We start from the raw sequence: 18,761 nt of genomic DNA on the forward strand, positions 1-18,761 counted from the left end.
AGGGAGAACTGGGTCTTCCCCTTAACTCGCTTTCTGCTGAAGGAGAGATATGAGAGGTACATCTGTCCCTCTGAATGCTCTCCAGAGAACTGACAGCTGAACTTGTCAGGTTTGCTGCTGAGTAAGCGAGTATTTCCCTCCTGACATTTGTCCCAGGGACAGATCTGGTGAAGGGAATGTACATGCAAAGGAGCCAATCCCACAGAGTGGGGCACAGTGATAAAAGCTGGGTTTGGTGCTACGGGAGCCCCAGAGAAGAAGGGGGTGCAATTCAAGTGGAGGCTGAGTTTCCTAGACATAGGAGAGGGGTGGGGAGGCTGTAGTAGTGGGCATGGCATGCGTAAAGCAGCAGGTGAGGAGTCCAGGAGGCTGTGAAAGAGCATTGCCCTTTTGCAGGTGGGAAGCGAGAGAGGGCAGAGAGTTCGGGACCAAGGGGCAGAGTGGCTGGGGCTGCTGTCCTACTGGTAGGACATAATGTGCCATGCTAAGGTGTCTGGCCATCATTTGGCAGAGGGGTGCATTCTGTAGTACCATGAGTTGGGAGGGCTGTGGGCATGTCCAGGAATGACGAGGGGCAAGGCAGGAGTATAGATGTGGCAGAATGCCCCTGGGGCTCACCTGGAGAAGAGGGATTAGGGAAAGCATCCTGCTGTCACGTGTGTCTCAGGGTCTGGCCTGTGGGTAAGGACATGGCCCAGGGGTGGGAGGAGCCTTGGGACAGCTGGGTTCATCTCCGTGTAAGCAGAGCTTCCTGCAGAGGTGGGGGTGGGCAGGCAGAGGCTCCATGGTCACTTCCAGCCAGAGGCTGTACTTCTGTGACTGTTTTATGTTCTCTGGGTTAGGAGATCTGTCCAGGCAGGAAACAGAAGAGGTGACAGGGGATGAGGGACAAGGTTGTCCTCAGAGAGATAGTCCTTCACTAAAACCCGGAAGACCCAAATCCAGTGATTGCTCTTTTTTTTCCTGATTTTCCTCCCAACGCCTCTCAGGGCTGACTGAGGGGGCCCTGCCACTGGGAGTCAGTTTTCTCATGAACTGGCTTTGACAAATCAGTATGCAAGTGGCCGGCTGTGCGGCCAGCACTGACGTCTGGTACAAAGGACCCAGTGAGCCCCAGCACAGGCTTCCCGCAGCGTCCCCCTCTCATGTCCCCTCCCCCCCCGGGGCTCTCCACCCTGTGCCCATGCCCAGCACTTTGTCTCAGTGAGCTCCTCGTGCACTTGGCATCTGCACGGCCCTGGGTTTGGTGGGCTTGGGTGGGGGCTGGGCAGCAGCCCTGGGGGCCACCAGGAGCATCCCAATGAGGTTCCGCTATTAAGATGAGGCGGGCAGGAGAGCTGTGGTAAATCCAGAAATGCCGAGGCGGGTAGGCAGGAGTATAGACGCAGCAGAATGGCCCGGGGCTCATCTGGAACCTCGTGGCGGGGGAAGGAAGGTCTCCAGGAAGTGGGGAGCTTTTGCTCTCAGAGTCCACAGTCATCAGCGAAGAGAAGCCTCATTCCAGCCACTTAACAGACCCTGGATTCTTCCCTGATCCTTCAGGGAAATGGACTCTGAAGGGAGGAGTAACAACAGATTTACTTGCCGTGCCTGAGTGCTTTTTATAGCATTCCCATGCCCAGCAGGACCCGGGGCCCAGTGACCGACACAGAGCTGTTCTCTGGTGATCTGTGGCCGGCCGCGCACCAGGCTGCAGGGAGCCCCAGCAGCTAGGACCTCAGTTAGACCAAAACTTTGGCTGAACAGGACCTGCTCAAAAGAGCCTGAGTCTCCTTGTTCCTCCAGCTGTGCTGACAGTGTGTGAGCTTTCTGAATCCTGGGCGATCAGCTGCCAGCACTGATTTGGGGCAGCCCTAATCCTTCCACTCCCCAGCAAACACAGACACATCGGGAGACCCAGGAGATGGAATTCTCTCTTCTTACTTGATCCCTTGATGCAGGCAAGTTTTCCTAGGGGAAGGTTATGCTCACTCCCCACAGTCTTGCAGTAATTAAATGTCTTTGGCTCTTGGTCCAGGTTATTGCTTTGTAATTTATTCTATCTCCAGCCTCCAGATGCCTTTGGGGGGCAGGGGTTTTCCATTTAACAAGTTCAGCAAAATTGTTCTCCTGGGAAGTAGTAGTTGTCTCTAAGGGAAGGATGCTCACCTCCACATTCTCAATGGCCTCATGGTCAGGTGCAGCCCCCACTTCTGTCCCTTCTGCAGGCTCAGGTTATCACCAGCCCAAGGCAGGAGAATTCGAAGGAGCCTCCTGGTCACCCCCTGGGGGTCCCCGTCTAGTGATCCCTGTGCGAGCCAGGCCTCTCTATCTGTACCCAGACCTGGACACTGGACATCTGCCTCATTCCCTCCTTCTAGGAGGTGACATGCCAAGGACAGCACAGGCCCAGTGCTACCCCTCACCAGCTCTGTGACCAGCACCAAGCTCCCCCAGCCCTCCACCCATGTTCTGTCTCCTACGGCATGCCAATGGGATGCTTGTGGAAATGCCTACACAGTGCCTGGTGGGTGTGGTACTCGGTCCCTGGTGACCATTGGGGTGGGTCTCATCTTGTTTTCCTTACCTCAAGGGCCCCCCTGTTCCTCAGGACCTTGGAACGAAGTCTTGGACTTGCTTTTGTCAATCTCTCCCTTCATCTCCTCCCACCCCCCCACATAGAGGTAGGGGTTGGCCAGTCCCAACTGTGCAGCTGGCTTAGTTCTCTCAGCGTCCTTTGGCCCTGGCTCCTGGGCATCATCCTCAGTCCACCTGTTCAACAGCATCTCCTGCGATGCTCTTTGCTAATGCTGAGTCCCTGGAGCCGAGGCTTGCCATCAGGCAGGACCCTCTGTAGGACCTAGAGAGCTGGGCCTCCTGCTCAGTCTTACACACTCCTGCTTTCACACTGGGGGGTCCCTAGATGTCACAATCTGAGAGGAGGGGAGGCCTGTTAGAATTAGTAAAGATCCCAATGTGATAAGGATATGTAGAAGGTTAAGAGGGTTCCCCCAAAATACACATCATTACCTAAAGCATATCCAGTACAGCAGGTGGTTGATGACATGTAAAAAATCAGCTTCATTCCAAGCCAAATAATAGAAGTAATGATACCAATAGATAAAAGTGGTTCCTAATTTGTTTTGAATGTTCTGAGAAGGCTTCTGAAAAAAATAAAGCCATCTGCGCCAGAGGTGGTGAGTCACTCAGTTTCTGGAGTGCGCAGGGCTCTATCCATTCAGGGAAGAAGGACTTCAGGATGCGTTTGGTCAGGGCGTGCCAGCTACCTGTCTGTGGATTTTCCCAGTGCCCTGCTGGGAGCACGCGGTGCTGGATGCTTCTCACCCGCACAATGGGAGGAGGGGAGGTGGAGGAGTCATGCTCTGCTTCCTGGGGAATCAGTGAGCGGTGTCTTTGCTTTCCTCCCATCCCAGTCCTGTGGGCAGCTAGCAGGCATCTTTCTTCCATCACCATCTGCCAGCAAGGGCCACCTTACTGCCTGTTTCCGTGGCAACCCATGAACAGCTTGGGAGTTAGCAACACTTCTTCTTCACATACTTTGTTTTATAAGAAAAAGTCTAAGTGTAGCAATGATTCTCCAGATGCAGGGCTGTGGGCTGATGGTGAAAGGAGCAGCTGTGAGGGCCACGCAGGGAGAAATTGGTGTGCGGGTGAGGGGACATAGGCTGGAAGGGACCCAGGAGTCATCTCTCCCTTCTCCAGCAGGGGAGGAAATAACCTCTGCAGAGGGGTAAGCACCTCATGACCCCAGGGCCCTGTGAGTTCAGGAGCACGCCTTGCCTGGCACAGAGGAGGCGCCTGGTAAATATTTGTTGGACTTTCAAAATGAGACAGGGAAAGGATGGGATAGAAGTGAAAAGAAAGGGAAGGAAGAGAAATGTGTAACCTTGAGTGAATCTTTCTACCTTCTGGTGCTCACTGTCTTCCTTGGGGTGTGGGGATTAAAAGAGGTAATAAATGTTAAAGAATCAAGCATGATGCCTGTCAAGTGTTGGCACCCTGAATATGCTCTTCCTGGGAACTGAAGGGGGCTGCTGGCTGTTGGGCCGCTTCAGGGAGGGCCTGGGTTTGGCCCCAGCTCTTCTCTGAGGACCTGGGAGAAGCTGTGCCTGGGCCAGGCCCCTGGATGCTCCGGAGGCTGGTGCAGGTAACGGGAGTCCCAGACGGCCATGGCCACGATGTCCCCTCTCTTTCTCCTGCCCAGGCATCCTTTGAGGTGTCAGTGGAGGCCCGGAGCTGCCCGGACAAACACGCACAGCACACGTTCACCCTGCGGCCCGTGGGCTTCCGGGACAGCCTGGAGGTGGGAGTCACCTACAACTGCAGGTGCGGCTGCAGTGTGAGGCTGGAGCCCAACAGCACCAGGTGCAGCGGCAACGGGACTTATGTCTGCGGCCTGTGCGAGTGCAACCCCAGCTACCTGGGCACCAGGTGCGAGTGCCAGGAAGGGGAGAGACAGAGTGGGTACCAGAACCTGTGCCGGGAAGCGGAGGGCAAGCCGCTGTGTAGCGGCCGTGGGCAGTGCAGCTGCAACCAGTGCTCCTGCTTCGAAAGCGAATTCGGGAAGATCTACGGGCGCTTCTGCGAGTGTGACAACTTCTCCTGCGCCAGGAACAAAGGAGTCCTCTGCTCAGGTAGGCTTCCCGCTGGCCCTTTGGCTCTGAGCCAGGCACAGGTGCCGGGTGCCATTGGGACATTCCTGGAACATGCCTTTTACCAACTGCCATGGTCCTCCTGGGTGAGGGCAAGCCTTGGCAGGGGGGGGCCAGCGTGGAAATACCAAAGCAGGAGGAGGCACTGCCATGTGACCTGGACACTCAGAGATGGAGGAGCCTACTTTGGGTCATCCAGGATGGACCTGCACAGCATTTCTGACAGTAGATGGTCAGCCTGAAGTGTGTGGAGGTTCTCAGGCTAGGGGTCAAATCAAGCTGTAGCCACCAGCCTACACCACAGCCACAGCAACGCGGGATCCAAGACATGTCTGTGACCGACACCATTGCTCCCGGCAACACCGGATCCTTAACCCACTGAGGGAGGCCAGGGATCTAACGTGCATCCTCATGGATACTAGTAGGGTTCTTAACCACTGAGCAATGATAGAAACTCCCAGTCAGCCTCTTCCTGATTGCCTCTGAGGGCAGGGTGCTCCCTGACGCGGGTCATGGTTATTGCCTTGTTAGACATCCCATTCATCTCCTACTGCTGCTCCAACAAGTCACCAGACTTAGTGGCTTAAAACAACACAATTTATTCTGTTATCGTTCTGAGCATCAGAAGTCTGAACTGGATGTTATTTGGCTAAAACCCAGGTGTCAGCAGGGCTGCAGTCCTTCTGGAAGCGCTAAGGGGAATCTATTTCCGGGCCCTTTCCAGCTTCCCGAAGCCACCTGCCATCCTTGGCTCACAGCACCTTCCTCTGTTTTCAAAGCCGGCACTGCAGTACCCTCAGATCTTTGATCCTGGCCTCTGCCTATGTCACACCTCTTTCTCTGCTTCCCCCTTAGAAGGGGCCTTGTGATTGCTTTAACTCCACAACGACAATCCAGGCATGTCCCCTCATTGTAGGATCCTTGACTGAATCTCACCCGCAGGGTCCCTCCAACCGTGTAAAGTAACACTGGTACAAGTCCAGGGAGGAGGCTGTGCACACCTTTGAGGGCCGTCGTTCTGCCTCCCACGGACAGTCTTTGAAAGTGTCCTTTTATATTGAACAGAAAATTGTTTCTCAATCACTTCCCAGTTGTTCACATGTCCCTCGACCACAGGACAATCTTCCAACATCTGAAAACTTCTTTGTAAAGGTTTTTCTTTTGTCTCATCCAGGCTAGACATCAGGTTTCTTCCTTCGCTGAGGTTCCATCATTTTAAGGGTGTGTCTCAGAATTAGGCACAGCCCGAAGTTCAGCTAAACGTTTGCTTCTTTGAACTGGATGCTGCACTTCCATTAACACATCCAAATGACGCTCAGTTTTCTCTTTCTTTTCCGTTGAACAAGCACATTGTAGTGCTGAGCTGGGTTTTAACTTGACTACCAAAAGTTGGGGATTGTTAGTGTTTTGAATGAACTATAACCCTGCCAAGTTTCTATCATGTCACGTTTGAGCACTTGAATCTCAGCATAGGACTTCACATGGATTCCAGTTAAATTATAGTTTGGCAGGTCCCATTCTGGGAGTTGCATTCCTATGAGATACTGTAAAGTCATGACTCAAAAGGATCATTCATTCTGTCCAGCACCATGCCCCTGGCAAATAGAGTAAGCAGAACAATTTCAGGCAGGATTGAAATTTCTTCTACTGCTATGTGATCTGTTGCGTAGTCTGTGTGGATTCTGTTGTTTCTGAGATGTCTTCCTTGAGAATGGTCTTCCAGTTGTGAAGTGTTGATTTAAAAGGAACTTAGCGTGTGGCGGAGGAGGTGAAACAGGAACGCGTGAAGCAAATCGGAACATAGACGTGATCTGTCATTGTGGGAGGACAGCTGTCCCTCCACGGGAGAAACAAGTGCAGAAGCTTGCACAGACCTTCTGTGCGTAAGCAAGGGAGGTGTCCCTGGCAGACCGCACTGTGAGTCGGGTATGAGCACACCCATGGGTGCAGTGGGACCAGCGCGTTCAAAGTTAGAACTGCTCCGGAATATGCAGGACATGTGAATGTCAGAGGAGACAGCTAGGCAGTAGAGTCAGGCTGCACAGGTCCCTACTTTCTGATGGGTGGTTCTGCTGGATGGTTCTGTCTGGATTAGCAGACAAAGTGCTTAGGGTCAGGCAGGCCTGGGCTGAAATCCAACCCCACCACGTGCTGCTGCCTATGTCACTTTGTGCTTAGAGCTGTCGTGAACAGTAGGAGAATGTGTCTAGGGCACCTAGCACATTGCCTCACTACCACTGGTCCCTTTCAGAGTTAGAGCCACACATGCCTAGGAGCGGCAGCTTCTGCCCAGCGTGCAGGCGGGGCCTGGGCTCTGCTGAGGACTTCCGGCATGGCACCGAGGATGCACTGCCCATTCCTCTTGGCAGCCACCGCAAAGGCTCCAAGAAGATGGCTGGGTCTGTAACGGGCTTCAGCAGTGCCTTTTTTTTTTTTTGTTAAAGCCTGTTAGCACATATTATCACAGAACGCTCTCCTTTCCCCTCCAGTACCGGAAATCATCCTCTGATGTGTCTTTGTCCAGAAGACTGCTTATGTCAGTGTTACCAGGGAGTCAGGGCTGCTACGTCTGGTGACCAAGGAGATCCTATTCCTGGGGTTTATCGGCCCACCACCTGGGCCGTCTTGGACATTGGGTTTTCCTCTCTCTAAAAATGGCTCCATACCCCCTTGTTTTTTGCACCCTTTTGAGAACTGAAGGAGAAGATGGAGGTAAAGGACTTGGTGTGGTGCTTGGCAGGAAACAGGGCCCAGCACGTGGGAGGTGCCTCCTCTCCCTCTGATGCTGATCCACGTTCCTCTGGATACGGCTCAGAGCCTGGATGTGGGGCTGGGGCTGGGGGGTGGGGGCGAGTGGCCTTAGTAGGGGAAAGTGGTCATTTTGGAGACTGGATGTTCTGTAGTTGAGTGAGTACCCCTTGAACCCACAGTTCTCCTGGGCTAGTCTTGCCTTCCAGGCTTCTGCCAGGCCCTGACGCTTGCTCTCCTTGGGCCTCACTCCACCAGCCCTGTGTGTGGGCGATTCTGACGAGCCCCCGGGTGGAGAAGCAGGTTCAAGATGCCTTGGAGGTGCCCATGTGAGCAGGGCTTTGAATCACTAGTTCCTCTGATTGCTGAACTGGGATGTCTTTCGTTGTCCCCATTGCCCACCCCCACCCCTGTTGGAAGATTTAAAAAATACAGGCGAGTCATGGATGTGTGGTCAGTCTGTGCTGTCTGTCTCCTTCTTGGCAACTAGGATTAATTTGGAGCATCTGGTGAACCAGACAAGGAACACCTTTTGCCCTCCCTGGTTCACATGTGTCCCTTCTCAAACTGTGTCCTCAGTCAAGAGAATGACTCCAGCTAGCTGGAGGATTATTCTCAGCTCTAGAATATTCTGAAGAGAAAGAAAAAATTGTTCACCATTCCATCATTCATATTTTCTTTCTCAGTTTTTTTTAAGTGTGTGTGTATACAATTTTCTATCTTGCTTTTCTTCATGAAGCGCTTGAAGCCGAATTACTTGATTAGAACATTTGACTGTCTCTGCACCGCATCCTCAGTTAGCCTCCTCCACCCCTTCACTTTGAAAGCAACAATTAGCTGAAGCTATCCAAGTCTTCCTGGAGACAGCAGTCTCTGGAATGAGGTCGTGCTGCTGTGCCATCAGCCAGTAGGGACGAACACGTGAGCCCAGCTCCAGGCAGGACTGATCCGCGTCAGAGAGGCCCTCCTTGCCTAATGATGGAGCCCCAGGCTCCTTGTTCATGGTTGTGCAAATGGCTCCAGCTTGTGCAGAAGGCAGTGGGAGTGGGGGGTGGGGGGTTGAGGGGTCCACCCCCCAGCTCTTTGCACCCGTGGTCAGCTCAGGGCTCCCGCTCCGGAATTGTACCCACTGGTTTCAAGCTCTTGGATCGCTGTTCCATTTGAGGTTTTTGTGGGGAAGAAGTCTTGCTTCTCAACAACCACTCTGGTCTTGAAGATGCTGACTCAGAGACTCGCAGACAGCTAACCTCAGCGTTCTCTCAGTCTTTCTCAGCCCTTTCCCCTGCAGTGGGGCCCGCAGGGGCTGTGTGCTTGTGGTTGTCTTCGGACGGGCACTAAGGCAGAGCCAGTCCAAAAGCGGTAGGAACTTCTTGGAGAGGCTCCTTCCCCTTTTCTCTGGTCTGGTCTGTAGGAAAGAGACAGGACTGAGGGGAAATGCAAGCGATTACGGGTCTGTGACATGGTACACATCATATAAATAGTAAAGCAAATCCGACTAAGGCCTGGAAGCAATTGAGCAACTTGGGTATGACTTTTGTGACACACTGTCATGGGAATATGTGTAGCCAGGGCTGCTGTATCTCCCTCTGGTTTCCAGAGGCAACATCACGGAGCGAGTGGTTCTGTCCATAGACTATCCCTGTGTGTACAAAGGGATCGACAGGGCCATTGTGAGCGTGTTTGTTCTCTTGAGCGTTGACCTTTCAGAACCCCTCTGCTCATAGAACAGAAGAAGTAGGACAAGGTCTGTTTAGTTGTTTTTAATGTAATTAGAAGCTATTGCTCAAACTTTGTTGTTCTTTGTTGGTTTCTGTACCCAAACAGTACATTTCCTGGGATTTGAGTTACTCTGTTATGGTAAAAGCCATTGAACTCAGGCCCAGCCCAGATGTTTTCAGCAGTCTCTGTACTTCAGATGCTTGCACTGGGGTACTTGGACTAGTTTGCTGAGAGTCAGCTTGGATATCATATATTGAGACGATTTGTGTCAAAGAGGATATAGAATTTTGAACAGGACACTTTTGGTCTTGTGACCCTGAGATCCCCAAAGTATATCTAAATAAGGTCTTATCTATTTTATTTCATCTGTTTGGCCAGTTTATTCATAAAAATATATATGAATATTTTAATATGTGGCAGGCAATTAGAGGTCAAGGGCCATCTGTGGTTTTCTCTCAAACATGAAGAAATGGAGAGCGACACTAGTGGCATCCTTCCTGGTGGTCAGAGCCCACATCCAAAGACAGGTTTCTGCTCTGCACTGGTGGTTTCCAGAAGGCTTGACAAGGTTATGTTCAACCCCTCCTGTTACAAGTGCCTCTGACGTTAAGGCCTGATTCTAGACTCCTTGATTCTTGCCAAATGAAACACCTCCCATAGCAACAGTTATCCAGATATGTTTATAAAAGTATTTTTCACACTATTTATACTATTTTCTTCAGAAATGTAATTTTCACATTCAGCATAAGTATCCCAGGGGCCGTTTATGGTTATAGCTCTGTCTTCTGGCACTGCATTGCAATTTGCATATTTCATAAATGACTTGTTAAAGAACCATTTTGAATGTGGCTCCATGACAAAAGCCTCAGAAAGTACCTTTTGGAGTTCCTGTGGTCACTCAGCAGGTTAAGAACCCCACATAGAGTCTGTGAGGATGGATGTTCAATCCCTGGCCTTGCTCAGTAGGTTAAGGATCCAGCGTTGCCTCAAGCTATGGTGTAGATTGAAGATGTGTCTTGGATCCGGTGTTGCCATGGCTGTTGTGTAGACCACAGCTGCAGCTCCAATTTGACTCCTAGCCTGGGAACTTCTATGCTGCAGGTGTGGCCTGGGATTGCTACCACTGTGTGCCTCAGGTGGGAGAGGCTAGAAAATTCTTCGTGTATTTCCGTGCCTATTAATCTCTATTCTGATTTCTTGATGGTTACGTGGGTGCTATTTGCAAATACAAGGATGCAGTATATACATGTGTATATCTTCTAGAGAAAGAGTACCTCTCCCTCAAAGGAATAGCCTGCACAATAGTTTTCTTTATCTGATATTATATAAATCCTAATTATGCCCATGACAGTGAAGGCCAAGAGAGTCATATTTCATTTCGGAGTACTCAGCAAATGGTGGCTGTGAGAACAGGATTTGTTACAGTATTCTTCAATAACTATGATTGTAAAGGAATGATACCTCCGTAATTAGTAAAGTTATTTCCACAAAAGATCACTTGCCACGATGGTCGAGGACCAGTGCATGTTCAAATCTGACTCTAAACTTGGCACTGCCCCTTTCTACCTCTGTGACCTTGAACTCTACTTACCCTCTCTGTCATCGCTCAGCTACCCCAGTGGGTACTTGTAAGCATCAAATAGGACCATAACTGTAAAGCTCCTTCCTGCCTCCCCACTGGTGTAAATGTTATGAGCTGCCTTCCCCACCTTTCCTGGAGGAACATTTTCTTCCACAAAAATAAGCATCAGAGACATTCATGGCATCAAAAGAGATTGGTTTCGGGAGTTCTCAGCAGGCATCTACCTCATGGTCAGGAACTCTCTTAAGATTTCCATTGGTATCCAGATATTGCTCAAGGTTATTTGAAAGTTAGTGAAGTATTAAAACCTTGGGCTTAGTCATGTAACAAAACAATGCTTCATTCAGACTGGCCACATGGACCGGGTAAGCTGGGTTGCTCAGGTCTGGAGTGACCAGCCTTCTAGAGCCTGTGGTTGGAGAAAGCTCTTTGGAAAAACCATAGCAAAATAAGTATCTGATCTTAGCACAGCTACAGACACCAAAACGATCTCTCACTGAGATCATTTTGCTGCAGGTAGAGTACTCCTTTCATCTCCTTCAAGAGCTCACCAAGTGTTCCTCATGGGCCAGATGTTATACAGGGGCAGGGGTACAGAATTGGAGTTGCTCACAGTCTTGAGTTAATTTCTAAATGTTTCTTGTTCTAGAATTTTCCACTTCTCCAAAACTTTCTGCAGTTGAGGAAAGAGGGTATGAACCATTTAGGCTTCTACCTCCACTGTCCAAACTTAATGTGAGATTTTAAAAGTTAAGAAAGTGTGTTAGAAGGCTGTTTTGAGAAGCTGCCTGTTCTGTGCTCTAAGCTCAGCTCTGGGAGTGGCATTTTCTCACCATCTGTGCTCACTGCTCAGATCCTGATTCCAGAAACATCTTTTTTTTTTTGGCTGTGCCCAGGGCATGCAGAAGTTCCCAGGCCAGGAATTGAACCCAGGCCACAGCAGTGACCTGAACCACAGCCGTGATGACGCTGGTTCTTTAACCAGCCAAGCCTTCAGAGAATTCCCAGAATTCTTAAGCAATAATTTACCAGTGATTGTGAAAAAAAGGAATAGTCTGAGCAATGGATCTTGCCTAATTGCCTCCCTCTCTCTACTTAGAAAGTGAAGTATGCAGACAGGAGAGCCTACGATAAGGACTCTGCATGTGCTTTTGAACTTCAGGCCTGATCCAAGGTCATGAAGTTTGGTTTGTGAAAGAAATAATGAAACTTAAAAAGCAAAGGAAAATCCTAGGAAAACTATGTGAATGCCAAAGATAAGATCATTGCCATGTGTAGAACTGGGTGGGTGGCATTAGCTTTTTGATATTACAGAAAACATGTCAGAAAAACTTCCATTCCTAGTTAAATTGAAAACAATGAGAGACCTCTGGTGACTGAAAGTTACTCTGAAGGCTCCTTTGGTTCCATTTTTTGGGTGTTGAGCTGTCACTCTGAGTTTGGTCTTGATTTTGGAAATTGTGACCTAACTGACTATAGGACTGTGCCACTCAGTGCCTTGGGCAGGGAAGGGTGGAGTGGGATTGGATGCAGCCCTGTTTTCCTTTGGGGTAAGTATTCCTGCTCTCAGAACACTGACTTAAGAACTCCACCCAGATCCAAATGCTCCCTTGTGTCTAGAAGTTGCCATGAATGAGTTTGACCTGCTAGAAGTTTTGCATCTTCTTATTAAAGAAAGGAACTGGGGTCTGCTAGTTCAACATGCATCAAAGCCAATCTGCTGATACTGGGTTGTGGTGAAGGAAAGCACAGCATTTATTGCAGGACCAAACAAGGAGAATGGGCAGCTCATGCTCAAAAGACCCAAACTCCACAATGGCTTTTGGGAAGAGTTTTTAAAGGCACCATTAGAGGTGAAGGTTGCAGGGTACCTGATCATCTCATGGGCATTCTTCTGATAGATTGGTAGTGAGGTAATAGGGTGATATTATGAGAATCTCAATTATCAATTTCCTTTTTAAAAATTTTGTTTTGTATTTAATTTTTTAGGCGGTGCCCATGGCATATGGAAGTTCCTGGGCCAGTGAGCAAACCCACACCATAGCCACGACCCAGGACGCTGCAGTGACAACACTGGATCTTTAACCTCCTGTGCCACAAGGGAACTCCTCAGTTACCAATTTTCTGCCTCCAGCCAGTTTGGGGACTATGTGCTAGTGGTCAGCATGAAGTCACCTTCTTCTGTCTAGTGGGGTTTTAGTTTCTACAAAACAACTCAAGGATATGGCTCAGAATGTTACCTCTAGCCCTTGAGGAGGAGCTACGTGTTCTTGACTTTGTTTTATGGCTAAACTTATTATTTTGTCATCTGTAGATAGGTTCATCTGTGCCATATTTTAGATTACACATATGTGATATTATATGGTATCTCTCTTTCTCTTTCTGACGTCACTTCACTTCGTATGAGATTCTCTAGTTGCATCTGTGATTGCTGCAAATGACTTTATGCCATTCCTTTTATGGCTGAGTACTATTTCGTTGTGTATATGTACCATATCTTTATCCACTCCTCTGACCATGGATGTTTAGGTTGCTTCCATGTCTTGGCTATTGTAAATGGTGCAGCAATAAGCATTTGGGTGTGTGAATCACAGTTTTCTCTGGATAGATGCCCAGGAGTGGGATTGCTGGATTATATGGTAATTTTGTTTTTAGTTTTTTGAGGAATCTCCATACTGTTTTCCATGGTGGTTACACCAATTTACATTGCCACCAAGAGTGTAAGAGGGTTCCCTTTTTTCCCACACCCTCTCCAGCATTTATTGTTTGTAGACTTTTTGATGATGGCCATTCTGGCTAGTGTAAGGTAATACCTCATAGTAGTTTTGATTTGCATTTCTCTAATAATTAGTGATGTTGAGCATCTTTTCATATGGTTTTTGGCCATCTCTATGCCTTCTTTGGAGAATTGTCTGTTTAGATCTTGTGCCCATTTTTTGATGGCATTGTTTGACTTTTTGATATTAAGCTGCAGGAGATGTTTATATATTTTGGAGATTAATATCTTGTCAGTCGCTCATTTGCAAATGTTTTCTTCCATTCTGTAGGCTGTCTTTTCATTTTGTTTAGGGTTTCCTTTTCTGTGCAAAAACTTTTAAGTTTCATTAGGTCCCACACCTTGTGATTCTTGATTAAAGATTTGGACCGTGAGAACCTTGCAAGTAAATAGTCAGCTCATTATTTCTACCAAATTTCACTCATTTTGATTCGCTTGAGACCCTTCCCAAATCTCTTTATTACCACTCCAGCCCTTCCTGCCACCACCCAAGCATTTAGCCCACATTTTCCAAGTCTTGCCTAATAAATGCTCTTTATTTTGGTCACAATTTTAGGAAATATTTAGTCTCTGTTTTGCTAAGTGAGTCTTTCTGGGTTACATAAGAATAAATCAGACATAGCAGACCGGGCTGAAGGACACACATGGACTGAGACCATCTGGGGTACCCATCCTTTTACAACTGTTATTTGATGAAAGGCACAAAGTGTTCCTCTTAGTAGTCAGTGGGTGTCTGGCTGTTGTTATTGATTAGGCTGGACCTACTTGCCTGAAATGAACCTTTGTTAGCCTAGTCTAATGTATAAAACGCTCTTGGCATGAATGATCTCATTTAGTTGTTGTTCTTCTACCAGAAGATTGAAACGGCTGTAACTGATCAGCCCTGTGGGGGAGGCTGTGGCTGAGAAGATTGGCATGTTGGCTACACTCCCCACTGGTGGTTGGCCCCAAGCCTTGACCTGAGAAAAGCCCACCTACCCTAACCCTCAGGGGACACTCTTCTCTAGGCGGCTGCTTCCTGCCATCTCGTGGCTTGGCAGGGCTCTTGGCATCCAGGCTTCAGCGTGGCCCACTCATGTGACATTCCAGACTAACTCTGTCCATGGAAGTGCTGCTCCAGGCCCGGAGCAGTGGCCAACTGAGGATGGAATATGGCAACTCTTAACCAACCACAACAACCTGACAGTTTGCCAGGTTGAAAATAGTAAGCCTCTCGTTCCTGTTGCAGTGACCAGGGGAAAGGGTTGTGAATTCACATCTCCTTAGATGCCCCTGGCATTTCTCCAGAAGTGCCTGCCCAGCGGATTGGGCAGGTTAAGCTGAACTCAAGATGTTGATCTGAGACACCTCTGCTTCTTTCTTTGTTTTTCTTTCTGAGTCAGCATCTCAGGGTCCTCTGAGGACTGTGGTTCATCACACTCAGCTGATGACAGACTTCTTTAAAACTGGAAAGGTGAGTTCATTAAGGAACTCGGGCCTTTTCCAATTTCCCTCCATTGCTTTATTCTCCCTGTGATTGATAGACTTGGGCAAGAGACCAGGTCCTGTCCTTGGTGCCCTCGTGTGAAATGTAGTCATAATTAGAGGGACTTGGCAGCTGGGCATCAGCATTGAGAAATCAGGTGCGGGGAGCAGGAAGGCAAAGGCCGCCTTTGAGAGGGTTCTCTTGCCTTGGACAGTGGAGCCTTGGCTTTCTAGCCAGAGCTGTCATCTCAAAGTAATCTTGAGGTTTGGAGACACTTAGCTTTTAACAGCATCACCTTATTTGCTCAGTGGTGGTCCTGTTTTGCTGCTCAGATAGAGAATGCAATATACGGTCCAGCAGAGAAAGGCAAAGGGGGGAGGGGCTTGTCAGGGCATCACGTGTTGGGAAGCACCATCAGTTGAACTTGTCAGGGCTGGTTCCTTGACACCAAGTTAAGGACACAGGAGCAGCTGGCCCCGAGACCGAGGGTATATCCCTGTTCACATCTATGAAGAGCCTTTTTCTGGAGAAATCTGAACAACATACAAGAACAGTAGCTGGTGCAGAGCCTGTGACTTCTGCGTGACCAGGACCATGTGTTGCCAAAGGAAAGAGAATCCCTAATCTTTATTTTTCATGTTGTCCTGAGAAAATCTCTGGGTTTCTGGGGCATTTGTTAAGAATTTGAACTATCTCGAGAATCACGTGTAAGTTTATAAGCATCAATGATACTTTCGTTCCTTTTCTAACTTCCAGCATTGGGTATCTTCCCCCAGGGCTTCAGGCCCATCCTGATGGCGCTCACAGCCTCCAACAGCCAACAGCATGTTCTGGGCATCTCCTGTGTGCCAGACACCATGTTAGGCATTGGGCAAACAAAAATAAGACACTGTCTTTGATTTTGTATGGGTTTGCAGGCAAATGAGATGTGGCAAAGGAGTCAACAAACATATCTACATGATAAGGTATTGTTACTCTCCCTCTTTTTTAAAGTATGGGTTTTTTTTTTTTTTTTTTTTGTCTTTTTGCCATTTCTTGGGCCGCTCCCGCGGCATATGGGAGGTTTCCAGGCTAGGGGTCCAATTGGAGCTGTAGCTGCCAGCCTACGCCAGAGCCACAGCAACGCGGGATCCGAGCCGCGTCCGCGACCTACACCACAGCTCATGGCAACACCGGATCGTTAACCCACTGAGCAAGGGCAGGGACCGAACCCGCAACCTCATGGTTCCTAGTCAGATTCGTTAACCATTGCGCCACGACGGGAACTCCAAAAGTATGGTGTTTTTTTAATTAAAAAATAGATGATTTATAATGTGTGAGTTTCTGCGGGGCAACCAAGTGACTCGGTCATGCACATATATACATTCTTTTTTATATTCTTTTCCATGACGGTCTTTCTCAGGAGATTGGATACAGTTTCCTGTGCTGTACAGTAGGACCTCATTGCTCGTCCATTCTAAATGTAATAGTTTGTCTCTTCCAACTTCAAACTCCCAGCCTATCCCACACCCCCCTCTCACCCTTGGTAGCCACAAGTCTGTTCTCTATGTCTGTGTGTCTGTTTCTGTTCTGTAGATAGGTCCATTTGTTCCACTTTTTTTCTTTTTTTTTTTCTTTTTGCTTTTTAGGGCTGCACTCGCGGCATATGGAGGTTCCCAGGCTAGGGGTTGAATTGGAGCTACAGCTGCCGGACCATGCCACAGCCACAGCAATGAGGGATCCGAGCCATGTCTGCGAGCTACACCACAGGTCACGACAATGGTGGATCCTTAACCCACTGAGAGAGGCCAGGGATCAAACCCTCAACCTCATGGTTCCTAGTTGGATTCGTTTCCCCTGCGCCACGACTGGAACTCCTGTCCCACATTTTAGATTCCACATATAAGTGATATCATATGGGTACTTATCTTTCTCCTTTTGACTTGCTTCACTTAGTTGTATCCATGTTGCTATGAAGGGTGTTATTTCATTCTTTTTTATGGCTGAGTAGTATTCTATTGTTTATATATACCATATCTTCTCAATCCATTCAGCTGTCGATGATACTTAGGTTGTTTACATGTCTTGGCTGTTATACTCTCCCTGTTAACTAAGTCTTCTGTTCAGCTTTAGAATTTGCTCAGGACTCTTCAATCTTTAAAAAAAAAAAAAAAGAATAGAAAAAGAGAAATCCTCAACCACGCACCCCACTTCCTACAAGCTCCTGTGCCTCCGTATCCACAGCCATATTCCTCAAAACATGTGTCACCTCCCAGTCAGCCATCACCTCAGTCCAATTTGGATTCAGCCCCACGTTCCCACCAAAACAGGTCCCGAATGGCTATGTCCTGCTGCATCTAAGGCTGGTTCAGCCCTCATCTTATGTGATTGCTGAGCTGCAGCTGGGTGTCTTTGGGGATGGGTCTGTGGCACATTTTTTTTTTCCTACTAGGGATCAAGTTATCCTTACATGTATACATTTTCCCCCCCACCCTTTGTTCTGTTGCAATATGAGTATCTAGACATAGTTCTCAATGCTACTCAGCAGGATCTCCTTGTAAATCTATTTTAAGTTGTGTCTGATAACCCCAAGCTCCCAATCCCTCCCACTCCCTCCCTCTCCCATCAGGCAGCCACAAGTCTCTTCTCCAAGTCCATGATTTTCTTTTCTGAGGAGATGTTCATTTGTGCTGGATATTAGATTCCAGTTATAAGTGATATCATATGGTATTTGTCTTTGTCTTTCTGGCTCACTTCACTCAGTATGAGATTCTCTAGCTCCATCCATGTGGCTGCAAATGGCATTATGTCATTCTTTTTTATGGCTGAGTAGTAGTCCATTGTGTATATATACCACATCTTCCGAATCCAATCATCTGTTGATGGACATTTGGGTTGTTTCCATGTCCTGGCTATTGTGAATAGTGCTGCATTGAACATGTGGGTGCATGTGTCTCTTTTAAGTAGAGTTTTGTTCGGATAGATGCCCAAGAGTGGGATTGCGGGGTCAGGTGGAAGTTCTATGTATAGATTTCTAAGGTATCTCCAAACTGTTCTCCATAGTGGCTATACCAGTTGACATTCCCACCAACAGTGCAGGAGGGTTCCCTTTTCTCCACAACCCCTCCAGCACTTGTTATTTGTGGACTTATTAGTAATGGCCGTTCTGACTGGTGTGAGGTGATATCTCATGGTTGTTTTGATTTGCATTTCTCTTATGATCAGTGATGTTGAGCATTTTTTCATGTGTTTGCTGGCCATCTGTATATCTTCCTTGGAGAACAGTCTATTCAGGTCTTTTGCCCATTTTTCCATTGATTGATTGGCTTTTTTGCTGTTGGGTTGTATAAGTTGTTTATATATTCTAGAGATTAAGCCCTTGTCGGTTGCATCATTTGAAACTCTTTTCTCCCATTCTGTAAGTTGTCTTTTTGGTTTCTTTTGGGTTTCCTTTGCTGTGCAAAAGTTTTTCAGTTTGATGAGGTCCCATGGGTTTATTTTTGCTCTTATTTCTGTTGCCTTGGGAGACTGACCTGAAAAAATATTCATGATGTTGATGTCAGAGAGTGTTTTGCCCATGTTCTCTTCTAGGAGTTTGATGGTGTCCTGTCGTATATTGAAGTCTTTCAGCCATTTGGAGTTTATTTTTGTGCATGGTGTGAGGGTGTGTTCTAATTTCATTGCTTTGCATGCAGCTGTCCAGGTTTCCCAGCAATGCTTGCTGAATAGACTTTCTTTTTCCCATTTGATGTTCTTGCCTCCCTTGTCAAAGATTAATTGACCATAGGTGTCAGGGTTTATTTCCGGGTTCTCTATTCTGTTCCATTGGTCTGTCTGTCT

At 48.1% G+C, this 18,761-nt stretch overlaps 1 protein-coding gene across 1 annotated transcript in view; it reads left to right on the top strand.

The window, feature by feature from the left end:
- Nucleotides 1–18,761, top strand: part of ITGB5 (integrin subunit beta 5) — a 118,957-nt gene that overhangs the window by 80,618 nt on the left and 19,578 nt on the right. The window contains exon 10 of the mRNA XM_047790454.1: nucleotides 4,205–4,634. Coding sequence (XP_047646410.1) covers nucleotides 4,205–4,634 — 430 coding nt within the window. The remainder of the gene's footprint in view (nucleotides 1–4,204; nucleotides 4,635–18,761) is intronic.

This window comes from Phacochoerus africanus, chromosome 1 (assembly GCF_016906955.1).
Source record: "Phacochoerus africanus isolate WHEZ1 chromosome 1, ROS_Pafr_v1, whole genome shotgun sequence".
NCBI classification, from domain to species: Eukaryota; Metazoa; Chordata; class Mammalia; order Artiodactyla; family Suidae; genus Phacochoerus; species Phacochoerus africanus.